The following is a 20677-nucleotide window of genomic DNA, read 5'->3' on the forward strand; positions in this document are numbered from 1 at the left end:
TGCAAATAACTATAATTACTAGAATGGGTATTCCCCATTCAAGTTAATGGATCTGTGATTGGTTATTATATTTCTATGTTTGGTTGGCTGGTTGGGTAGTTAGCTAGTTGACAGTGTTGGGTGAAAATGTTTCTGGAGTGGCACACACACACACGTTTTGTATTTCTATACAAAATCCTATTTTCCCTTACCCCTAACCCTAAATCTAACCCTAACCCTAAATCTAACCCCTAACCCTAAATCTAACCCTAACCCTAAATCTAACCCTAAATCTAACCCTAACCCTAAATCTTACCCTAACCCCTAACCCCAAATCTAACCCCAAATCTAACCCTAACCCTAAATCTAACCCTAACCCCTAACCCTAACCCCTAACCCTAAATCTAACCCTAACCCTAAATCTAACCCTAACCCCTAACCCTAAATCTAACCCTAACCCCAAATCTAACCCTAACCCTAAATCTAACCCTAACCCTAAATCTAACCCTAACCCCTAACCCTAACTCCTAACCCTAAATCTAACCCCTAACCCTAACTCCTAACCCTAACCCCTAACGCCTAACCCTAAATCTAACCCTAACCCCTAACCCTAAATCTAACCCTAACCCTAAATCTAACCCCTAACCCTAAATCTAACCCTAACCCCTAACCCTAAATCTAACTCTAACCCTAAATCTAACCCTAACCCCTAACCCTAAATCTAACCCTAACCCCTAACCCTAAATCTAACCCTAACCCCTAACCCTAAATCTAACCCTTACCCCTAACCCTAAATCTAACCCTAACCCCTAACCCTAAATCTAACCCTAACCCCTAACCCTAAATCTAACCCTAACACTAAATCTAACCCTAACCCCAACCCTAAATCTAACCCTAACCATATACCTTACCTTAACCCATAACCACTAACCCCTTACCCTACTTCTAATTTAGCCCTAAACCCTAACCACTAACCCCTTATCCTACTCCTAACCACTAACCCTACTTCTAATTTAACCCTAACCCTAAACCTAACCCCGTACCCTACTTTTAATTTAACCCGAACCCTAAACCTAACCACTAACCCCATTACCCTACTCCTAATTTAACCCTTACTCTAAAGCTAACCACTAACATTAAAATAGCCATTGTCCTCCTTAAAATAGCCGTTGACTTTTGGGAATTTTAGCTCCCCACAAGGATAGACGAATCAAACTCCCCCCCCCCCCCCCCCCCCACCACCACCACCACAGACACACAGTATCAGATTGAACAGTAATTGGTAGGCAGCTCGGGAGGTTCACTGGCGAGCATGGCACTAGACTAATTGGCGGAGCGCTTCACCAAGCACTTTGAGGCTTGTGATATGCTAGCTAGCTGAACTAATGAGCCAATGTGTTGTGTGTCTCTACACCTACAGGGACGTGATAGGTCTATAAACTCCAGACTCTGCCACATCCCTCTTTTTCCTCTCTCCTATCACCATCAATCTTTCAAACTGCCTCTCCCTCATCTGCTATCAGCACTCTCTCTCCATCATTTCATTCTCTCTCTCTCTCTCTCTCTCCTTCATCTTGTGTAACTTCTGCAGCTCATGGCCGTCCATCTCAACCAGTCATGCGAGAGGTTGGAAGAGGAGAGGAGCAGAAATGTCCTTTTAGTTTCCAATATTAAAGATCTTTAATGCAACATCTGCTCAGTACCAACGCAGGATCCAACTAAAGTCTCACCTGACTGAGTATAACTATCTTGTTCTTTGTTCTAGATGCAGAAATGCGGTTTTATTTTTTAAATCAGCAAACAAGTGAATAAGCCTCGAATGATGTTACCTGCTACGTATTTAGGGGTGACCGAACATGCAAGGTCATTGGCTGACAACTGACATCAACCAATGATGTTAGTATCATGTAGACATTAGACAGTAGCCCAGCTAGCATATAGAGGCTCTGCTAATGCTAATATATACCCTCTCATATCCTATGGAGCCGGCGCTAACGGCTACGCGCTAACCCAGCCAACTCTTCAAGGACAGAATACCGATGAAATCAAATTGGACAATTTGTAGCTAACAAGGTTAGTGCCTCAAATTCAGATTGGTGCAACTGAGACATGGGGAGAGAGCGAGAGGGAGAGCTAACAAGGTTAGCGCCTCAAATTCAGATTGGTGCATCTGAGACATGGAGCGAGAGAGAGAGAGAGAGAGAGAGAGAGAGAGAGAGAGAGAGAGAGAGAGAGAGATGAGAGAACAACATTGTGGCAGACGACAGAACAGACAGAGGGAGTGAAAAGGTGATTTAATTTAGCCGTCCGTGTTGTTACACAGCGCCACCAGGAATAAGCCCTTTTCAATTTCCCCCGTCTCCTTTGATCAAACTGTCAGTTGGAGTGGGATGACGATGGTGAGTCTAGGGCAGGGCTGCCCAACCCTCTTCCTGGAGATCTACTGTCCTGTAGGTTTTTCAGTTCAACCCTAATTTAGCATATCTGATTCAGCTAGTTAAGGTCTTGTTGAGCAGCTAATTAGTAGAATCAGGCGTGTTAAATTAGGGTTGGACTGAAAACCCACAGGATGGTAGATCTCCAGGAAGAGGGTTGGACAGCCCTGGTCTAGGGAGATGACATGAGCTTATTCACTGATAGACAAGCGTTGGTTTATATCATATATGTATCCTCGCTTACATTGCTGTACAGAACAAAGTTGCACAGTCATGGTGGACACACAAGGTGCAGTCATGGTGGACTCACAAGGTGCAGTTATGGTGGACTCACAAGGTGCAGTCATGGTGCAGTCATGGTGGACTCACAAGGTGCAGTCATGGTGGACTCACAAGGTGCAGTCATGGTGGACTCACAAGGTGCAGTCATGGTGCAGTCATGGTGGACTCACAAGGTGCAGTCATGATGGACTCACAAGGTGCAGTCATGGTGGACTCACAAGGTGCAGTCATGGTGGACTCACAAGGTGCAGTCATGGTGGACTCACAAGGTGCAGTCATGGTGGACTCACAGGGTGCAGTCAAGGTGGACTCAAAAGGTGCAGTCAAGGTGGACTCAAAAGGTGCAGTCAAGGTGTGTTGGTGCCCTATTCAAAGGTAGTGCACTTATAAGTGACTATGGTGCGATTTCAGACGCAACCATTGGAATTGTCCCAGATAGACAAGCAGTAGCCTACAAGGTTACACAGTCATTGTGGGTGCACAGTGTCTGGTTATGTCTGGCCAGATGTCCATGTATCATTCTGCCTTTTTTCTCCTTTTCTCCACATGTCCTCCATACACTCCTCTGTGTGTGTGTGTGTGTGTGTGTGTGTGTGTGTGTGTGTGTGTGTGTGTGTGTGTGTGTGTGTGTGTGTGTGTGTGTGTGTGTGTGTGTGTGTGTGTGTGTTGTTTCTTTAAACATTGATGCGTGGTCCTCACCGATGGTGGCAAGCTCACAGATTTTGTTTACAGGAGTCTTCTGCCAACCTGCAGATGTTCAACCAGTCTACTTGGAAAAGTGTGTGTGCGGTGTGTGCGGTGTGTGTGTGTCTGTGAGTAAGAAAGAGAGAGAAAGGAAGAGGGTGAGAAAGCGAAAGAGTTTCTGCGTTCCTGTGTGTATCCGTCTGCCTGTGTGTGGTTGTAAGTGTGCATGTGTGTGTGTGCGTGTGTGTGTGTGTGTGTGTGTGTGTGTGTGTGTGTGTGTGTGTGTGTGTGTGTGTGTGTGTGTGTGTGTGTGTGCAAACTTGCATTTCTGTGGCCAGAATGAAAATTGGAAAGCAATTTGGTGTAAATACAAAAAGTGTCTTCCATTCTCTCGCACAAATTTCTCATCAGCCAAGAAACACATTTCTTGCCTGACTTTGAAATGAATTGGAATTATTAGCAGTAAAACAACAGAAAGTGTAGTGTGAGTGTGTGTACGTGTGTATCTGTGTGTGTGTGTGTGTGTACCTATATGTGTGTGCATACATCTGTGTGTGTGCATAAATGGGTGTGTGTGTGTGTGTGTGTGTGTGTGTGTGTGTGTGTGTGTGTGTGTGTGTGTGTGTGTGTGTGCGTGCATAAATGGTTATGTTTGTGTGCCTAAGTCAAAACAGATTTTATTTCAGCTTCAGGGCATATTGTATTTTCCTGCTGTAAAAAGAGATGGTATACGTCCTAAATGGCTCCCTATTCCCTAAATAGTGCACTACTTTTGTCAGAACCCTACGAGCCCTGGTCAACAGAAGTGGACGATAAAGGGATTAGAGCCATTTGGGACTCAGCCACTGACAGTACATACACAGACCATGACGACAAAACAAACAACATGTTTCAAAGGAGCCTCTATCAAGCTGTCGCACGATGATTACACTGTTACTATGATTGACTAACAAACAGAATGGTCTAGCAATTGTTTTTATATGATATGAAAGAGTATCTGGTCAAAAATGCTCGAGTGTACCACACCCAGTATACCCAAACTGTTCACACCCAGTATACCAAACTGTTCACACCCAGTATACCAAACTGTTCACACCCAGTATACCCAAACTGTTCACACCCAGTATACCCAAACGGTTCACACCCAGTATACCAAACTGTTCACACCCAGTATACCCAAACTGTTCACACCCAGTATACCAAACTGTTCACACCCAGTATACCAAACTGTTCACACCCAGTATACCAAACTGTTCACACCCAGTATACCAAACTGTTCACACCCAGTATACCAAACTGGTCACACCCAGTATACCCAAACTGTTCACACCCAGTATACCAAACTGTTCACACCCAGTATACCCAAACTGTCCACTCCCAGTATACCAAACTGTTCACACCCAGTATACCCAAACTGTTCACTCCCAGTATTCCAAAACTGTTCACACCCAGTATACCAAACTGTTCACTCCCAGTATACCCAAGCTGTTCACTCCCAGTATACCCAACAACACTATATCTACTAACTCACCATCTATGGTACAGTAACAGTAGTAACACTATATCTACTAACTCACCCTCTATGGTACAGTAACAGTAGTAACACTATATCTACTAACTCACCATCTATGGTACAGTAACAGTAGTAACACTATATCTACTAACTCACCCTCTATGATACAGTAACAGTAGTAACACTATATCTACTAACTCACCATCTATGGTACAGTAACAGTAGTAACACTATATCTACTAACTCACCATCTATGGTACAGTAACAGTAGTAACACTATATCTACTAACTCACCCTCTATGATACAGTAACAGTAGTAACACTATATCTACTAACTCACCCTCTATGATACAGTAACAGTAGTAACACTATATCTACTAACTCACCATCTATGGTACAGTAACAGTAGTAACACTATATCTACTAACTCACCATCTATGGTACAGTAACAGTAGTAACACTATATCTACTAACTCACCATCTATGGTACAGTAACAGTAGTAACACTATATCTACTAACTCACCCTCTATGGTACAGTAACAGTAGTAACACTATATCTACTAACTCACCATCTATGGTAAAGTAACAGTAGTAACACTATATCTACTAACTCACCCTCTATGATACAGTAACAGTAGTAACACTATATCTACTAACTCACCCTCTATGATACAGTAACAGTAGTAACACTATATCTACTAACTCACCCTCTATGGTACAGTAACAGTAGTAACACTATATCTACTAACTCACCATCTATGATACAGTAACAGTAGTAACACTATATCTACTAACTCACCCTCTATGGTACAGTAACAGTAGTAACACTATATCTACTAACTCACCATCTATGGTACAGTAACAGTAGTAACACTATATCTACTAACTCACCATCTATGGTACAGTAACAGTAGTAACACTATATCTACTAACTCACCCTCTATGGTACAGTAACAGTAGTAACACTATATCTACTAACTCACCATCTATGGTAAAGTAACAGTAGTAACACTATATCTACTAACTCACCCTCTATGATACAGTAACAGTAGTAACACTATATCTACTAACTCACCCTCTATGATACAGTAACAGTAGTAACACTATATCTACTAACTCACCATCTATGGTACAGTAACAGTAGTAACACTATATCTACTAACTCACCCTCTATGATACAGTAACAGTAGTAACACTATATCTACTAATTCACCATCTATGGTACAGTAACAGTAGTAACACTATATCTACTAACTCACCATCTATGATACAGTAACAGTAGTAACACTATATCTACTAATCACCCTCTATGGTACAGTAACAGTAGTAACACTATATCTACTAACTCACCATCTATGGTACAGTAACAGTAGTAACACTATATCTACTAACTCACCCTCTATGATACAGTAACAGTAGTAACACTATATCTACTAACTCACCATCTATGGTACAGTAACAGTAGTAACACTATATCTACTAACTCACCCTCTATGGGACAGTAACAGTAGTAACACTATATCTACTAACTCACCATCTATGATACAGTAACAGTAGTAACACTATATCTACTAACTCACCCTCTATGATACAGTAACAGTAGTAACACTATATCTACTAACTCACCATCTATGGTACAGTAACAGTAGTAACACTATATCTACTAACTCACCCTCTATGATACAGTAACAGTAGTAACACTATATCTACTAACTCACCATCTATGGTACAGTAACAGTAGTAACACTATATCTACTAACTCACCCTCTATGATACAGTAACAGTAGTAACACTATATCTACTAACTCACCCTCTATGATACAGTAACAGTAGTAACACTATATCTACTAACTCACCATCTATGATACAGTAACAGTAGTAACACTATATCTACTAACTCACCCTCTATGGTACAGTAACAGTAGTAACACTATATCTACTAACTCACCCTCTATGGTACAGTAACAGTAGTAACACTATATCTACTAACTCACCATCTATGGTACAGTAACAGTAGTAACACTATATCTACTAACTCACCCTCTATGGTACAGTAACAGTAGTAACAGTATATCTACTAACTCACCCTCTATGGTACAGTAACAGTAGTAACACTATATCTACTAACTCACCATCTATGGTACAGTAACAGTAGTAACACTATATCTACTAACTCACCCTCTATGATACAGTAACAGTAGTAACACTATATCTACTAACTCACCATCTATGGTACAGTAACAGTAGTAACACTATATCTACTAACTCACCATCTATGGTACAGTAACAGTAGTAACACTATATCTACTAACTCACCATCTATGGTACAGTAACAGTAGTAACACTATATCTACTAACTCACCCTCTATGGTACAGTAACAGTAGTAACACTATATCTACTAACTCACCATCTATGGTACAGTAACAGTAGTAACACTATATCTAACTCACCCTCTATGGGACAGTAACAGTAGTAACACTATATCTACTAACTCACCATCTACAGTAACAGTAGTAACACTATATCTACTAACTCACCCTCTATGGTACAGTAACAGTAGTAACACTATATCTAACTCACCCTCTATGGGACAGTAACAGTAGTAACACTATATCTAACTCACCCTCTATGGTACAGTAACAGTAGTAACACTATATCTACTAACTCACCCTCTATGGTACAGTAACAGTAGTAACACTATATCTACTAACTCACCATCTATGGTACAGTAACAGTAGTAACACTATATCTAACTCACCCTCTATGGGACAGTAACAGTAGTAACACTATATCTACTAACTCACCCTCTATGATACAGTAACAGTAGTAACACTATATCTACTAACTCACCCTCTATGGTACAGTAACAGTAGTAACACTATATCTACTAACTCACCCTCTATGGTACAGTAACAGTAGTAACACTATATCTACTAACTCACCATCTATGGTACAGTAACAGTAGTAACACTATATCTACTAACTCACCCTCTATGGGACAGTAACAGTAGTAACACTATATCTACTAACTCACCATCTATGGTACAGTAACAGTAGTAACACTATATCTACTAACTCACCCTCTATGGTACAGTAACAGTAGTAACACTATATCTACTAACTCACCCTCTATGGGACAGTAGCGGGTGACCTTCTCAGGCATCAGTTGACCTTCCTTGTGTCTGCAGTACACTTCAGCTATCTGCTGCCGGCACTCCTTGGTCTTGGCTCTGGACAGAGCCGAAATGGCTTCCTTCCCACTGATCTCACACTTGGGCGGCTGGTCGTAAACGACCTCCAATGGAGCCGCAGTCGCCTGCTTCCTGGTTTGATGCTGGTGTTGGTGTCTATGTTGAGTCTGGGGGTGGGACTGCGACTGTGGGTAAGTCTGAGCCTGACCCTGGCTCTGTGGCTGTGAAGAGCGGCTGTGGTGGTTCCTGGAGTCCACCCCGGCTCCAACCGCTTTCGGGCCCACAGGAAGTGAGCCATTCTGGGCTACGGCTCGTCCGTACTGGAGGACCTCGTTGGAGCTCCGGCTGAGAATCGGAGCGTTATCCTTCCAGGTTGCCTTTTCATCATGGGCCTTCTCCTGCAGCCTCTCCCTGCGTTTGTTACTGTCAGCGCCCCCTGGAGGCTGGCGCTGGGGCTGCGAACGGGCGCCAAAGTTACTATTGTCTATGTTCTCAAAGTCTTTGGGCACAGAGTTCTCATTGTTGCTGTCCACTCTGACTTTCTCCTTGGGGCGGTGGGAGTAGTAGCCATCCTGTGAGAAGAGGAGACAGAGAGAGCAGATTAGTTTCATTGTTGTTGGTTTTTAATTTTAACGTAATTTAGTTCGGAACTAATTCTTATTTACAATGATGGGAGGAGGGAAGAATGGAGTAAATGAGAGAGAAGGGGGAATGAGGAGGGGGAGGAAAGAGGAGAAGGAAAGAGGGGTGGAAAGAGGAGAAGGAAAGAGGGGAGGAAAGGGAAAAGAGAGAGAGAAGGAAAGGAGAAGATGGGAGGAAAGAGAAGGATAGATAATGAGAGAAGGGGGGGGGATAGGGGGGCACAAACAAGCAGAACCAGATCTGTGGTGAGTGAGTCAGTGAGGCACATATCAAATGTCAGATTACCAATCAACACGCCACACACACCAAGCAGCTTAACAGAACCAAGAGGCATGAAATTAAGTAGCATTAACTTATTGACTCCCTCCGCTCCCTGCCACAACACAACAAGGTGCAACCTGACTGGCTGACTGGGCCTATCGCCACGGTGACGACGGGGACGAGGACTACTTTCTGTGGCTGTGTGCGTGTCATCATCAGATTAGTACCGATTTCAATTAACTTTTCCCCTGACGTGCCTGTCACCCCGTAAACAGATTAGCAAGGGGGATAAAGCACCGGAATGTGATTCTGTGTGTGTGTGTGTGTGTGGTGTGTGGGTGTCGTGTTTGTGTGTGTGTGTAAGCATTCAGGGAACACACATATTCTGTTATTCCACATTCTCCGGAGCCACGTGATGATTATGGAATTACAATAGTATGGCGTGTGAAAAGGAGGCAGTGTGTGTGTCGCCGCCGTGTGTGTGTGTGTGTGTGTGTGTTTGCAGCCCCTGTTTGTGGGCTTTGAGCCAAGGTCTGAATGTACAATTTTCCCATCTTTCCACCAGAACAAGCCGAGAGAGGGGGAGGGATGGAGAGAGGGAGGAATGGAGAGAGTGAGGGATGGAGAGAGTAAGAGGGGGATGACAAGGAGGAGAGGAGAGCGTTGACATGCGGGAGAGTTCTGCCGCACCTCGGAAGCACTCGCTTCACTGAAATGTTCCCCGACGCATCAAATGGAACAGGTGAGAGAGCTTCCTCTGCCTACCTGGCTGAGACGCCGTGAAACACACACACTTCGCTAGACAGGCGGAGAGCGAGGGAGGAGAGCAAATGTGTGTGTGTGTGTGTGTGTGTGTGAGAGAGAGAGGAAGGGCAAAGAACAACAGCGGTGGGAGAGGATATAGAGCTCCAGTACAAGCTGAGGCTTCATGTGTCTCTCTGTTTACAGTCACAGCTGAGAGCGAGAGAGAGGTGAGAGAACGAGCGAGAGGTGAGAGAGAGAGGTGATAGAGAGAAAGAGGTGAGAGAACGAGCGAGAGGTGAGAGAGAGAGGTGATAGAGAGAGAGAGAGGTGAGAGAGAGGGAAGTGAGAGAGGTGATAGAGGGCGAGAGAGGTGAGAGAACGAGCGAGAGGTGAGAGAGAGAGGTGATAGAGAGAGAGGTGAGAGAGAGGGAAGTGAGAGAGGTGATAGAGGGAGAGAGAGGTGAGAGAGAGTTATAGAGAAGTGAGAGAGATTTAGAGAGAGAGGTGATAGAGAGAGAGAGGTGAGGGAGCGAGAGAGAAGTGAGGGAGCGAGAGAGAAGTGAGAGAGCGAGAGAGAAGTGAGAGAGCGAGAGAGAAGTGAGAGAGCGAGAGAGAAGTGAGAGAGCGAGAGAGAAGTGAGAGAGCAAGAGAGAACGAGAGAGAAGTGAGAGAGAGAAATGATAGAGAGAGAGAAAGGTGATAGAGAGCGAGAGAGAGAGAGAGGTGATAGAGAGCGAGAGAGAGAGAGATAGGTGATAGAGAGCGAGAGAGAGAGAGGTGATAGAGAGCGAGAGAGAGAAAGGAGAGAGAGAGAGAGGTGATAGAGAGCGAGAGCGGTGATTGAGAGAGAGGATATAGAACGAGAGTGAGAGAGAGCAAGAGTGAGGTGATAGAAAGAGAGAGGGGGTGATGGAGAGAGAGAGCGAGAGAGAAATGGAGAGCAAGACATTGACAGAGCAGGAGATTCAGGCAGAGAATGAGTGAAAGCGAGCAAATGAGAGAGAAGTGCAGTGAAAAGGATAGAGAGAGAGAAGAGAGGGAGCAAGGAGCGAGAAAAGCCAGACGTCGAGAGAGAGAGGTGAAGGTGAGGAGAGACCGAGAGAGGCACACTGCTCGGAGAGGTGATAGAGAGCGAGAGCGGTGATTGAGAGAGAGGATATAGAACGAGAGTGAGAGAGAGCAAGAGTGAGGTGATAGAAAGAGAGAGGGGGTGATGGAGAGAGAGAGCGAGAGAGAAATGGAGAGCAAGACATTGACAGAGCAGGAGATTCAGGCAGAGAATGAGTGAAAGCGAGCAAATGAGAGAGAAGTGCAGTGAAAAGGATAGAGAGAGAGAAGAGAGGGAGCAAGGAGCGAGAAAAGCCAGACGTCGAGAGAGAGAGAGAGAGAGAGAGAGAGAGAGAGGTGAAAAGGAGAGACCGAGAGAGGCACACTGCTCGGTAAGGAAATGCATTTCTCTCCCCTAAAGCCAGCCTGTTATCAGCACATCAACCTCTTCTCTCTGCAAACACCTTGTGTCTGAGCCTATTACAGAGGTGGAAGACTGAGACAGAGACAAGTAGGGAAACAGAAGAGGAGGGAGGGCCAGAGAGAGAGGGGCAGGGGGTGGAGAGAGGGGAGGGGCGGGCATTTTTATAAGATTTATGATAGATCTTTCTAATCGTTTGCAAAACATTCTTACTGTCAGTTCTCTCTCTCAATTCAATTAAAAGGGTCTTTATTCACTCACAAAGGTACAGCTGTCTTTTAACAATCTCTCAATTCAATTGGCTTTATTTGCATGGGGAAGCATTGAGAAGCAAGTGAAATAGACAATCCACAAAAATGTAAATAAACAAGGGGAAATAAAGCATCAGAAATGAACAGTGAACATTACACTCATAAAAGTTTGACTATGTACAGTGTTGCATCATATGTGCAAATAGCTAAAGTACCCTCTTCATTACACCCACTGATTCTCTTAAACCTCAACCTCGTTCAAATCACCTCCAACCCACCTGCTGCCACAACTGGGTCACCGCCTCTCTTCTCCTCTGTGTGTGTGTGTGTGTGTGTGTGTGTGTGTGTGTGTGTGTGTGTGTGTGTGTGTGTGTGTGTGTGTGTGTGTGTGTGTGTGTGTGTGTGTGTGTGTGTGTGTGTGGCGGTTCACAGCTGCTGTGTTATACCGGCTGAGGTAATACACGTTGGAAGATGTTAATCCTCCATGTAACAGCTGCCCTACACTACCGATCACTACCGAGAGAGAGAGAGAGAGAGGGAGGGAGGGAGGGAGGGAGGGAGGGAGGGAGGGAGGGAGAGAGAGAGAGAGAGAGAGAGAGAGAGAGAGAGAGAGAGAGAGAGAGAGAGAGAGAGAATAGAAAGAGAGAGGAGTGGAGTTTAAAAAGAGCACATGTTAGCCCTGGAGCAGCAGATATCCCTGGCTTTGCGTGGGCCGTGAGAGACATGAGAAGAAGGGACACGGTTGGAATCGCAGGAAAGCCCAAATCCAAACGCATTAAATCTGTTGTCTCCATCTTTTAACTGTCTCTATTTGAAAGAGAAAAGGGTTGAGCCCAACAGCACAGCAGGCCTCTGGCTAAATCAACAGGGTTGTTCTCTGATCTGCGAATCACTGGATTTAATAAGGCATTGCTGCATTCAAAAGTATAAAAAAACATGTTGTATAATGAAACCGGGGGATGAATATGATTCACATGTGGATAAATAAATACTTCTGTTCCTCTGTTCTTCTCTCTATCTCTTTGTCTCATTCCGATTCCCCTCCCCCGCTCTCTCCTGATCCCTAGTTTCTTTCCTCTCTCTTTCTGCCCTTCATTTCCTCTCTCTCTTTCTGCCCTTCATTTCCTCTCTCTCTTTCTGCCCTTCATTTCCTCTCTCTCTCTTTCTACTGCCCTTCATTTCCTCTCTCTCTTTCTACTGCCCTTCATTTCCTCTCTCTCTTTCTACTGCCCTTCATTTCCTCTCTCTCTTTCTACTGCCCTTCATTTCCTCTCTCTCTTTCTGCCCTTCATTTCCTCTCTCTCTCTTTCTACTGCCCTTCATTTCCTCTCTCTCTTTCTACTGCCCTTCATTTCCTCTCTCTCTTTCTACTGTCCTTCATTTCCTCTCTCTCTCTTTCTACTGCCCTTCATTTCCTCTCTCTCTTTCTACTGCCCACCATTTCCTCTCTCTCTTTCTACTGCCCTTCATTTCCTCTCTCTCTTTCTACTGTCCTTCATTTCCTCTCTCTCTTTCTACTGCCCACCATTTCCTCTCTCTCTTTCTACTGCCCTTCATTTCCTCTCTCTCTTTCTACTGCCCTTCATTTCCTCTCTCTCTTTCTACTGCCCTTCATTTCCTCTCTCTCTTTCTGCCCTTCAGTTCCTCTCTCTCTTTCTACTGCCCTTCATTTCCTCTCTCTCTTTCTACTGCCCACCACTTCCTCTCTCTCTTTCTACTGCCCTTCATTTCCTCTCTCTCTTTCTACTGCCCTTCATTTCCTCTCTCTCTTTCTGCCTTTCATTTCCTCTCTCTCTTTCTACTGCCCTTCATTTCCTCTCTCTCTTTCTGCCCTTCATTTCCTCTCTCTCTCTTTCTACTGCCCTTCATTTCCTCTCTCTCTCTTTCTACTGCCCTTCATTTCCTCTCTCTCTTTCTACTGCCCTTCATTTCCTCTCTCTCTTTCTACTGCCCTATATTTCCTCTCTCTCTTTCTGCCCTTCATTTCCTCTCTCTCTTTCTACTGCCCTTCATTTCATCTCTCTCTTTCTGCCCTTCATTTCCTCTCTCTCTTTCTACTGCCCTTCATTTCCTCTCTCTCTTTCTGCTCCCCTTCATTTCCTCTCTCTCTTTCTACTGCCCTTCATTTCCTTTCTCTCTTTCTACTGCCCTTCATTTCCTCTCTCTCTCTCACCCCCTCTCTCTCTCTCATCCTCTCCCTCCCTCTTGCGTTTAAAGGACTTCTCTCTCTTTAATCTCAGTCTGTGTTTAACTCTGTGGGGACAGAGCAGGGGGCTCTTAGAGAGGAAAAGATGGGGAAATGGACAATTAATAGCCCAGGGATGGTGAGGCTAGGAAGCTAGGCCATTAGGGTGTGTGTGCGCGTGTGTGTGCTTGGTTATCGATCACTCGGGGGAATCTGTCTTTACCTACAGTGTGCTTTGGGGAGGCCAAGCCCGGTTCGCTAAACTCCCTTCGCCCCTCTCGGCCCCAATCGCTCAGCGAGAGAGAATGCAAGCAGGTAAAAGGGTAAACGTTCGGGCTATCCATCATTGCAGGTAGGAGGGTTGGGGCAATGGAGTGAGGGACTGAGGCTGGAACTCTGACTGAACCACCCCCACCTACATGGGATGGTTTGTCATACTGTACACATCATACCGGCTCATTCCATTTAGCCCATTTCCTTTACCACAGGGGAGAGAGGGAGATACTTCATCTGGCCTGCCCCCCCCTCCATTCTCCAATCTCCTTTCAACTTCATATCTCTCACACCACAGCTGCTCAGGCATACCCACTCTCCCTCTCCTCGTCCTCCCATCTCTCACTCCAGGGGGGAAATCTGTTCATTTCTCAAATTCTACCTGCACACTGGCACTACCCTTCCCTCCCTCCTTCCCTCCATCCTCCATCCCTATTGTCATTTACTGTACTGGTCCCCTGGTGAACCTTAGCAGCAGCACTGAACACATCACTTTAAATCTGGCCCTCGTTTTACTGGCTATTTCTCCCACATGGGGCCAACTCAGATGAGCTGTGGCTCCCATACACACTCAATCAACTGCTATCTGACAAATCGTTCTCTCTCACACCGCACGCACGCACGCACACACACACAGACACACAAGCACACACGCACACACACACACTCCATCTATCGGTTAACTACAGCTGCTTCTATCTCTTTTTCCCTGCAGAGAAACATGCCATCTCCGCAAGGCTATGACGTAACAGCCATGAAACTGGCCCTCTGGGTAATGAGGAGAGCTGGTCAGTAATGGGGGAAACATTCAGTAATAAGCATTCCTGTACTGATGAAAATCAGCAGCACTTACATTACAATTTGTAATATCAAATTTCAAATAAAATCAAATGTATTCATATAGCCCTTTGTACCTCAGCTGATATTTCAAAGTGCTGTACAGAAACTCAGCAATGCAGGTGTAGAAGCACGGTGGCTAGGAAAAACTCCCTAGAATGGCCAAAACCTAGGAAGAAACCTAGAGAGGAACCAGGCTAATACAATAGCTACAATGCTAAAGTAAGCCTCTGTTTGTAATACAATAGCTACAATGCTAAAGTAAGCCTCTGTTTGTAATTCAATAGCTACAATGCTAAAGTAAGCCTCTGCTTGTAATACAATAGCTACAATGCTAAAGTAAGCCTCTGCTTGTAATACAATAGCTACAATGCTAAAGTAAGCCTCTGTTTGTAAGGTTAGGATACTGAACCATCAACTATGAGGTGACACTAAAGAATGAGAACATGGAGCTCCAGAAGTAAACCCAGAGACGGCAGAGCAAGAGAGACATCCCACTCGCTAATCTATTCTGGTTCATATACAGCCAATGAACTAAACAGACCAGACCCAGCTGCCAATGCATTGGCGCCTATGGGAAAGCCACCCCGTGAAGCAGTCCAGTCCGGAACTGACCATTTTCTCAGATTGCTAAACTGCCTGAGTGGGACATCTTCATTTATCCACTATCTTTGGTAAATGATCATCTCAAATCAGTTCACACATCGGTCTCCTCCTTACCCATCTGCCTCGTCAGACATGACTAATCAAACTGGCCTGCCGTAGGTTAGCAGGCCACACATGACACGTGCTGCTGGATCCTTCATCGTGTGTTGAGCTGGTCGTGTTGATCAGGCACTCTGTGGGGCAGCCTCAGTCGTCAGTCAGGATCCCCTGCTGTGTCGTTAAAGCTCTTTCATAATTACCTAGATGTAAAAAGCGCTGATCCCTGTGCCAGCCCCGCTTCCTGTTACGAACCACGGACGCTGGCTACTAACACTACAGGAACACGGCTGCAGGTATAGTATCTGAACTCAGGTCTGCTCCAAGCTGCGATATGTCTCATATCAACTGTTTAATCCGCATTACTTCATGCCTCAACGCACATGTATTCATGTGTATACTTAGAGTATACTTAGAGCACAGGAGGCTGCTGAGGGGAGGAACGGAGCGAATGGTATCAAAACCTGGAAACCACGTGTTGGATGAATTTGTTACCATTCCACTTATTCACTCATTTCGCTCTGGCCAATACCACGAGCCCGTCCTCCCCAATTAAGGTGCCACCAACCTCCTGTGACTTAGAGCACACTGAGTACGTTGTAGGAGGTACCAACCTTGGATAAGAGCTGTGTCTTTTATTTGACGCTTAAAGTGCTTTCAACATTTTACAATGTGCTTTTAACTCATACCTGAACATTGTTTTTCCTGAACATTACGGCGTGCCCTTCTCTCCCTCCCTCCCTCCCTCCTTCCCTCCCTCCCTCCCTGCCTCCCTCCCTCCTCCCCCCCCCCCTCCGCCTATTTCTGTTCTCGCTCTCTTTCATGGCTTCGACTGAAGGAATGCTGGTCACATGCATTGTGTGTGTGTGTGTGTGTGTGTAGCCATGCTGAATGAGCTGAGAGTCTTTGGTATGCGCACGCACGCACAAGCATACCACGCACACCACACACACACACACACACACACACACACACACACACACACACACACACACACACACACACACACACACACACACACACACACACACACACACACACACACTTCAATAAATACCTTTCATATAGAGTGTGTGTGCGGTACTGTTACAATGAAAATGTGAGGCGTTATGCCACCAATCTTGTGACTGTGAAAAATATGCAGCAATATCAGAAACACTCCAGAAGAGGAAATGGTCCTCGAGACTGGCTTCTCTCTTTGCAAAGAGAAATGTTTACCTCAGAAAACACATCCATTATAAAGTAGCCGGTATTCAACTGAACAACATAGGTCTTTAGGAGAACTTCAAGTGGACAAGACTTTCCACGCTCCCCTTCTATCTACAATGCAATGAAGTAACTAGTTGCTTCTCAAAAATACCAACTGAACTTCTCAGAAAAGCTTTTTCAGCTAATTTGGGGATTTAAAATAGCCCAACTTCAAAGGCTACTGTAATTCCGGAAATTAATGTTAAATATGCAGACTTTTTCAACGTCTGGTGTTGGGACATTTTCATATGTCAATTATGTGGCCGTAATGTAGCCTCCCAACTGGGCAAACTAAATATTTCAGTCCAAAAACCCAGAAAATGGAACTACCAACTAAAACTTCCTCAAAAATGATGTTCTCACTTCCTTTAAAAACCAAACACTTTCCACACACTTTATAACAAAAATCTCAATATAAAAAGATACCTACACACACACACATATATATATATATATATATGAAAAAACCCCATTGAGAAACAGGGGGAACCCGTGTGGAGAAGCTGGTTTGCAGTACAGATAGAAATTAGAGATATTAATATCATTCCCTATGGTGGAGCTCCTACTTTTTTTTAGACATTTCCTAAGCAGGTTTACTAGAGTGAAAATGAAAGATAAGGTTCTGCATCCCAAATGGCTCCCTATTCCCTACATAGGGCTCTGGTCAAAAGTAGTGCACTGTGGGCACTGGTCAAAAGTAGTACCCTACATATGGAAAAGGGTGCAATTTGGGACGTATCAGGGGTTTTCTGGAGCTTTCTGGGAGTTCACTAGTCCCTGGGAAATCTCCCATCTACAGCTGAAAATGTCCCCTCAGACTCTACGTAACATGTATTAGTCCTACAGCTGAATATGTCTGCAGCCACTAAGGACTGGAGCCGTCATGTACTCCAGACTGTATCATATGTATGAGTCATGTGCAGTTGTATTTACAGAGGATATTACATTGGGGTCAATTATACTTCAACTCCCCCAGACAGTTGAGGAAATTGAATTGAAAGTGACTTGGTGATGTGAAAATTGCCTGTGATTCACATTTTGGTTCATTTTATTTCACCGAGTTGAAAAACAAACACCCCGAATGATCCATTCTATCTAACACGGTAATATAGGATGTTGTTAGCACTTCGATGAAATCAAATACATTTTACAAAATGAAGGGAGGTAGGCAGGATTCCAGACTTCCTCTGTCTCATTATGCTGCCAACATACTGACTCAACTCCAGCCACTTCAATACTGGAAAAATTGATGTAAAAAATGTAGCACTAGACACTTTAAACAATGCCACTTAATATGTTTACATACCCTATATTACTCATCTCATATGTATATACTGTACTCTATAGCATCTACTGCATCTTGCCTATGCCGTTCTGTACCATCACTCATTCATATATCTTCATGTACATATTCTTCATCCCTTTACACTTGTGTGTATAAGGTAGTTATTGTGAAATGGTTAGGTTCGATTACTCGTTGGTTATTACTGCATTGTCGGATCTAGAAGCACAAGCATTTCGCTACACTCGCATTAACATCTGTTAACCATGTGTATGTGACAAATAACATTGGATTTGATTTTGCCTTTTCCATAAGAGAAGTCTATATCAGAGCAGTTTACATGGCCGGATTACAACACAAACACACAAACAAACACACACACACACACACACACACATCCCCCCTCCCACATACACACACCCAGCCTCCTCTCTCCTCCATGCCTCACACATCCCCAGGCCAGAGGGAGAAGGTGACAGTATAGAGGTGATAGTGGCGGCCAGCCACCCTTGGGCCACAGACAAACACATGGGGTCACCCAGGGGCCACCCAGAGGGACACATAGGACAGAGACTAGGGTCAGACATCCAGCCTCCATACCAGGCCTGGCCAGTGACAACAACAATCCTGGACCAGAGAGTTCACTGTTTCCCAATACTGTACATAGAGTCAAATATCACTCTATTCTCCATAAACCTTCTACCCCCCCCCCTCCCTTCTCCTGTCTCAATGAACCATGGGACTTACCATATGACATAGTGAAAATAAATCAGTCTGGCATCAAATCATGTGTCTCTATCTCTCAAGGGGCATAAAGGACCCTTAAAAGACCACGAGAAGATACTGTCAGTTCACCCCTAATGTTCCCCCTACTCTCTCTTTCCCATAAAACCAGTGGCCCTTCACGTCGAAGAAGCTCTGAATAGACCCTCGTCACATGACCCGAGTCGTATCTCACCAAGGGCACCACAGAACCATCTTGTCTCTCTCTGTGGAATGACACCGCTATTTAAATCAATTGTGCATCGTGAAATTTCACACAAGGGGAACCTCTTATCTTCTTCTCTGCTACTTGACAGTGATTGAACCGCACAGCCATGGCCATTCCATTCACCATGGTGCGATGTGACAGTGGGAGAATGAGAGAAGGATGAGGAGGAGGAGGAGGAGAGATAATCTCCCTACGACATCATCAAGTCCCCTTTAAAAGAAGCTATAGTGTGGTTATTGTTCACTTTACAGGAGGGCTACTCCAGCTGACATATAGAGGAGATGTGTGTGTGTGTGGGGGGGGGGGTTGTGTGTTCATGCTAATGTGTGAGGAGCAGGGGGTACAATGCATAGAACCAGGGAGCCCTCCCCCCAACAACAACAAAGGCCCAGGCAGGGGACAGAGAAGAGGGGGGATGAGGGAGGGTTTGTGTGAGAGACTAACAGAGAGAGGGGCTTTGGTGAATTCTCCCAATCTCCCCCTGCTTCAGTGCACTGGTGAGAAAGCAGTTTGAAAGCTGTTTTGAGTGTGTGTGTGTGTGTGTGTGTGTGTGTGTGTGTGTGTGTGTGTGTGTGTGTGTGTGTGTGTGTGTGTGTGTGTGTGTGTGTGTGTGTGTGTGTGTGTGTGTGTTTGGTGTGTGTGTGTGTTTGTTTGTGTTGACTTTGTGATGTCCGGTTTGTAGTCACTGTGTCAGTGGGCATTACTGGCATTCAACGAGCATGTCCCACAAGCCCAGCGTGACATCATGTGCCTGTGCCCAAGAACATTAAGGTAACCTGCCTAAATGACTACCGACCCGTAGCACTCACGTCTGTAGCCATGAAGTGCTTCGAAAGGCTGGTCATGGCTCACACTAAGCTAAGGACCCTGGGACTAAACACCTCCCTCTGCAACTGGATCCTGGACTTCCTGACGGGCCGCCCCCAGGTGGTAAGGGTAGGTAACAACACATCCGCCATGCTGATCCTCAACACAGGGGCCCCTCAGGGGTGCGTGCTCAGCTCCCTCCTGCACTACCCTGTTCACTCTTTAATTACTTGTTACTTTTATCTCTTATTCTTATCCATATGTTTTTTTAAACTGCACTGTTGGTTAAGGGCTTGTAAGTAAGCATTTCATGGCAAGGTTGTATTTGACGCATACCGACGCATAATAACATTTGATTTGATTTGATCATTGCCATGACAACACCACATAAGACAACAAGGAAGTATTGAGGAACTTACTTCAAAATGTACTGTAGGCTACAGGAGTACACTTTTCACTTCATCAAATTAAGATGGAATACTTTTTGATAGAATAACATTTACATAAAGACACATTTCAAATCAAAGTAACTTTTTGATTTGATTAAATGTAGACTATTAATATACTGTAGTTGACCTCGCAAAGACAGATGGTGGTAAAAAGAGGATCCATTCATTGTCTCTTCCTCCTGTGTGTGTATGAGTGTGTGTGTGTGTGTGTGTGTGTGTGTGTGTGTGTGTGTGTGTGTGTGTGTGTGTGTGTGTGTGTGTGTGTGTGTGTGTGTGTGTGTGTGTGTGTGTGTGTGTGTGTGTGTGTGTGAGTGTGAGTGAGTGAGTGAGTGAGTGAGTGAGTGAGTGAGTGTGTGTGTGTGTGTGAGAGAGAGAGGAGCATGCTAATGCTGTGCAAACATTATAAATATTTTAAGTTCCACTTTCACATCCCGCCTTATGCAACCGGACC

At 44.7% G+C, this 20677-nt stretch overlaps 1 protein-coding gene across 1 annotated transcript in view; it reads right to left on the reverse strand.

Moving 5' to 3' along the window:
* Window positions 1-20677, reverse strand: part of LOC135536638 (xylosyltransferase 1-like) — a 124987-nt gene that overhangs the window by 55303 nt on the left and 49007 nt on the right. The window contains exon 2 of the mRNA XM_064962909.1: window positions 8022-8658. Within this exon, the coding sequence (XP_064818981.1) occupies window positions 8022-8658 (637 nt within the window). The remainder of the gene's footprint in view (window positions 1-8021; window positions 8659-20677) is intronic.

This window comes from Oncorhynchus masou, chromosome 5 (genome assembly GCF_036934945.1).
Source record: "Oncorhynchus masou masou isolate Uvic2021 chromosome 5, UVic_Omas_1.1, whole genome shotgun sequence".
Classification (NCBI taxonomy): Eukaryota; Metazoa; Chordata; class Actinopteri; order Salmoniformes; family Salmonidae; genus Oncorhynchus; species Oncorhynchus masou.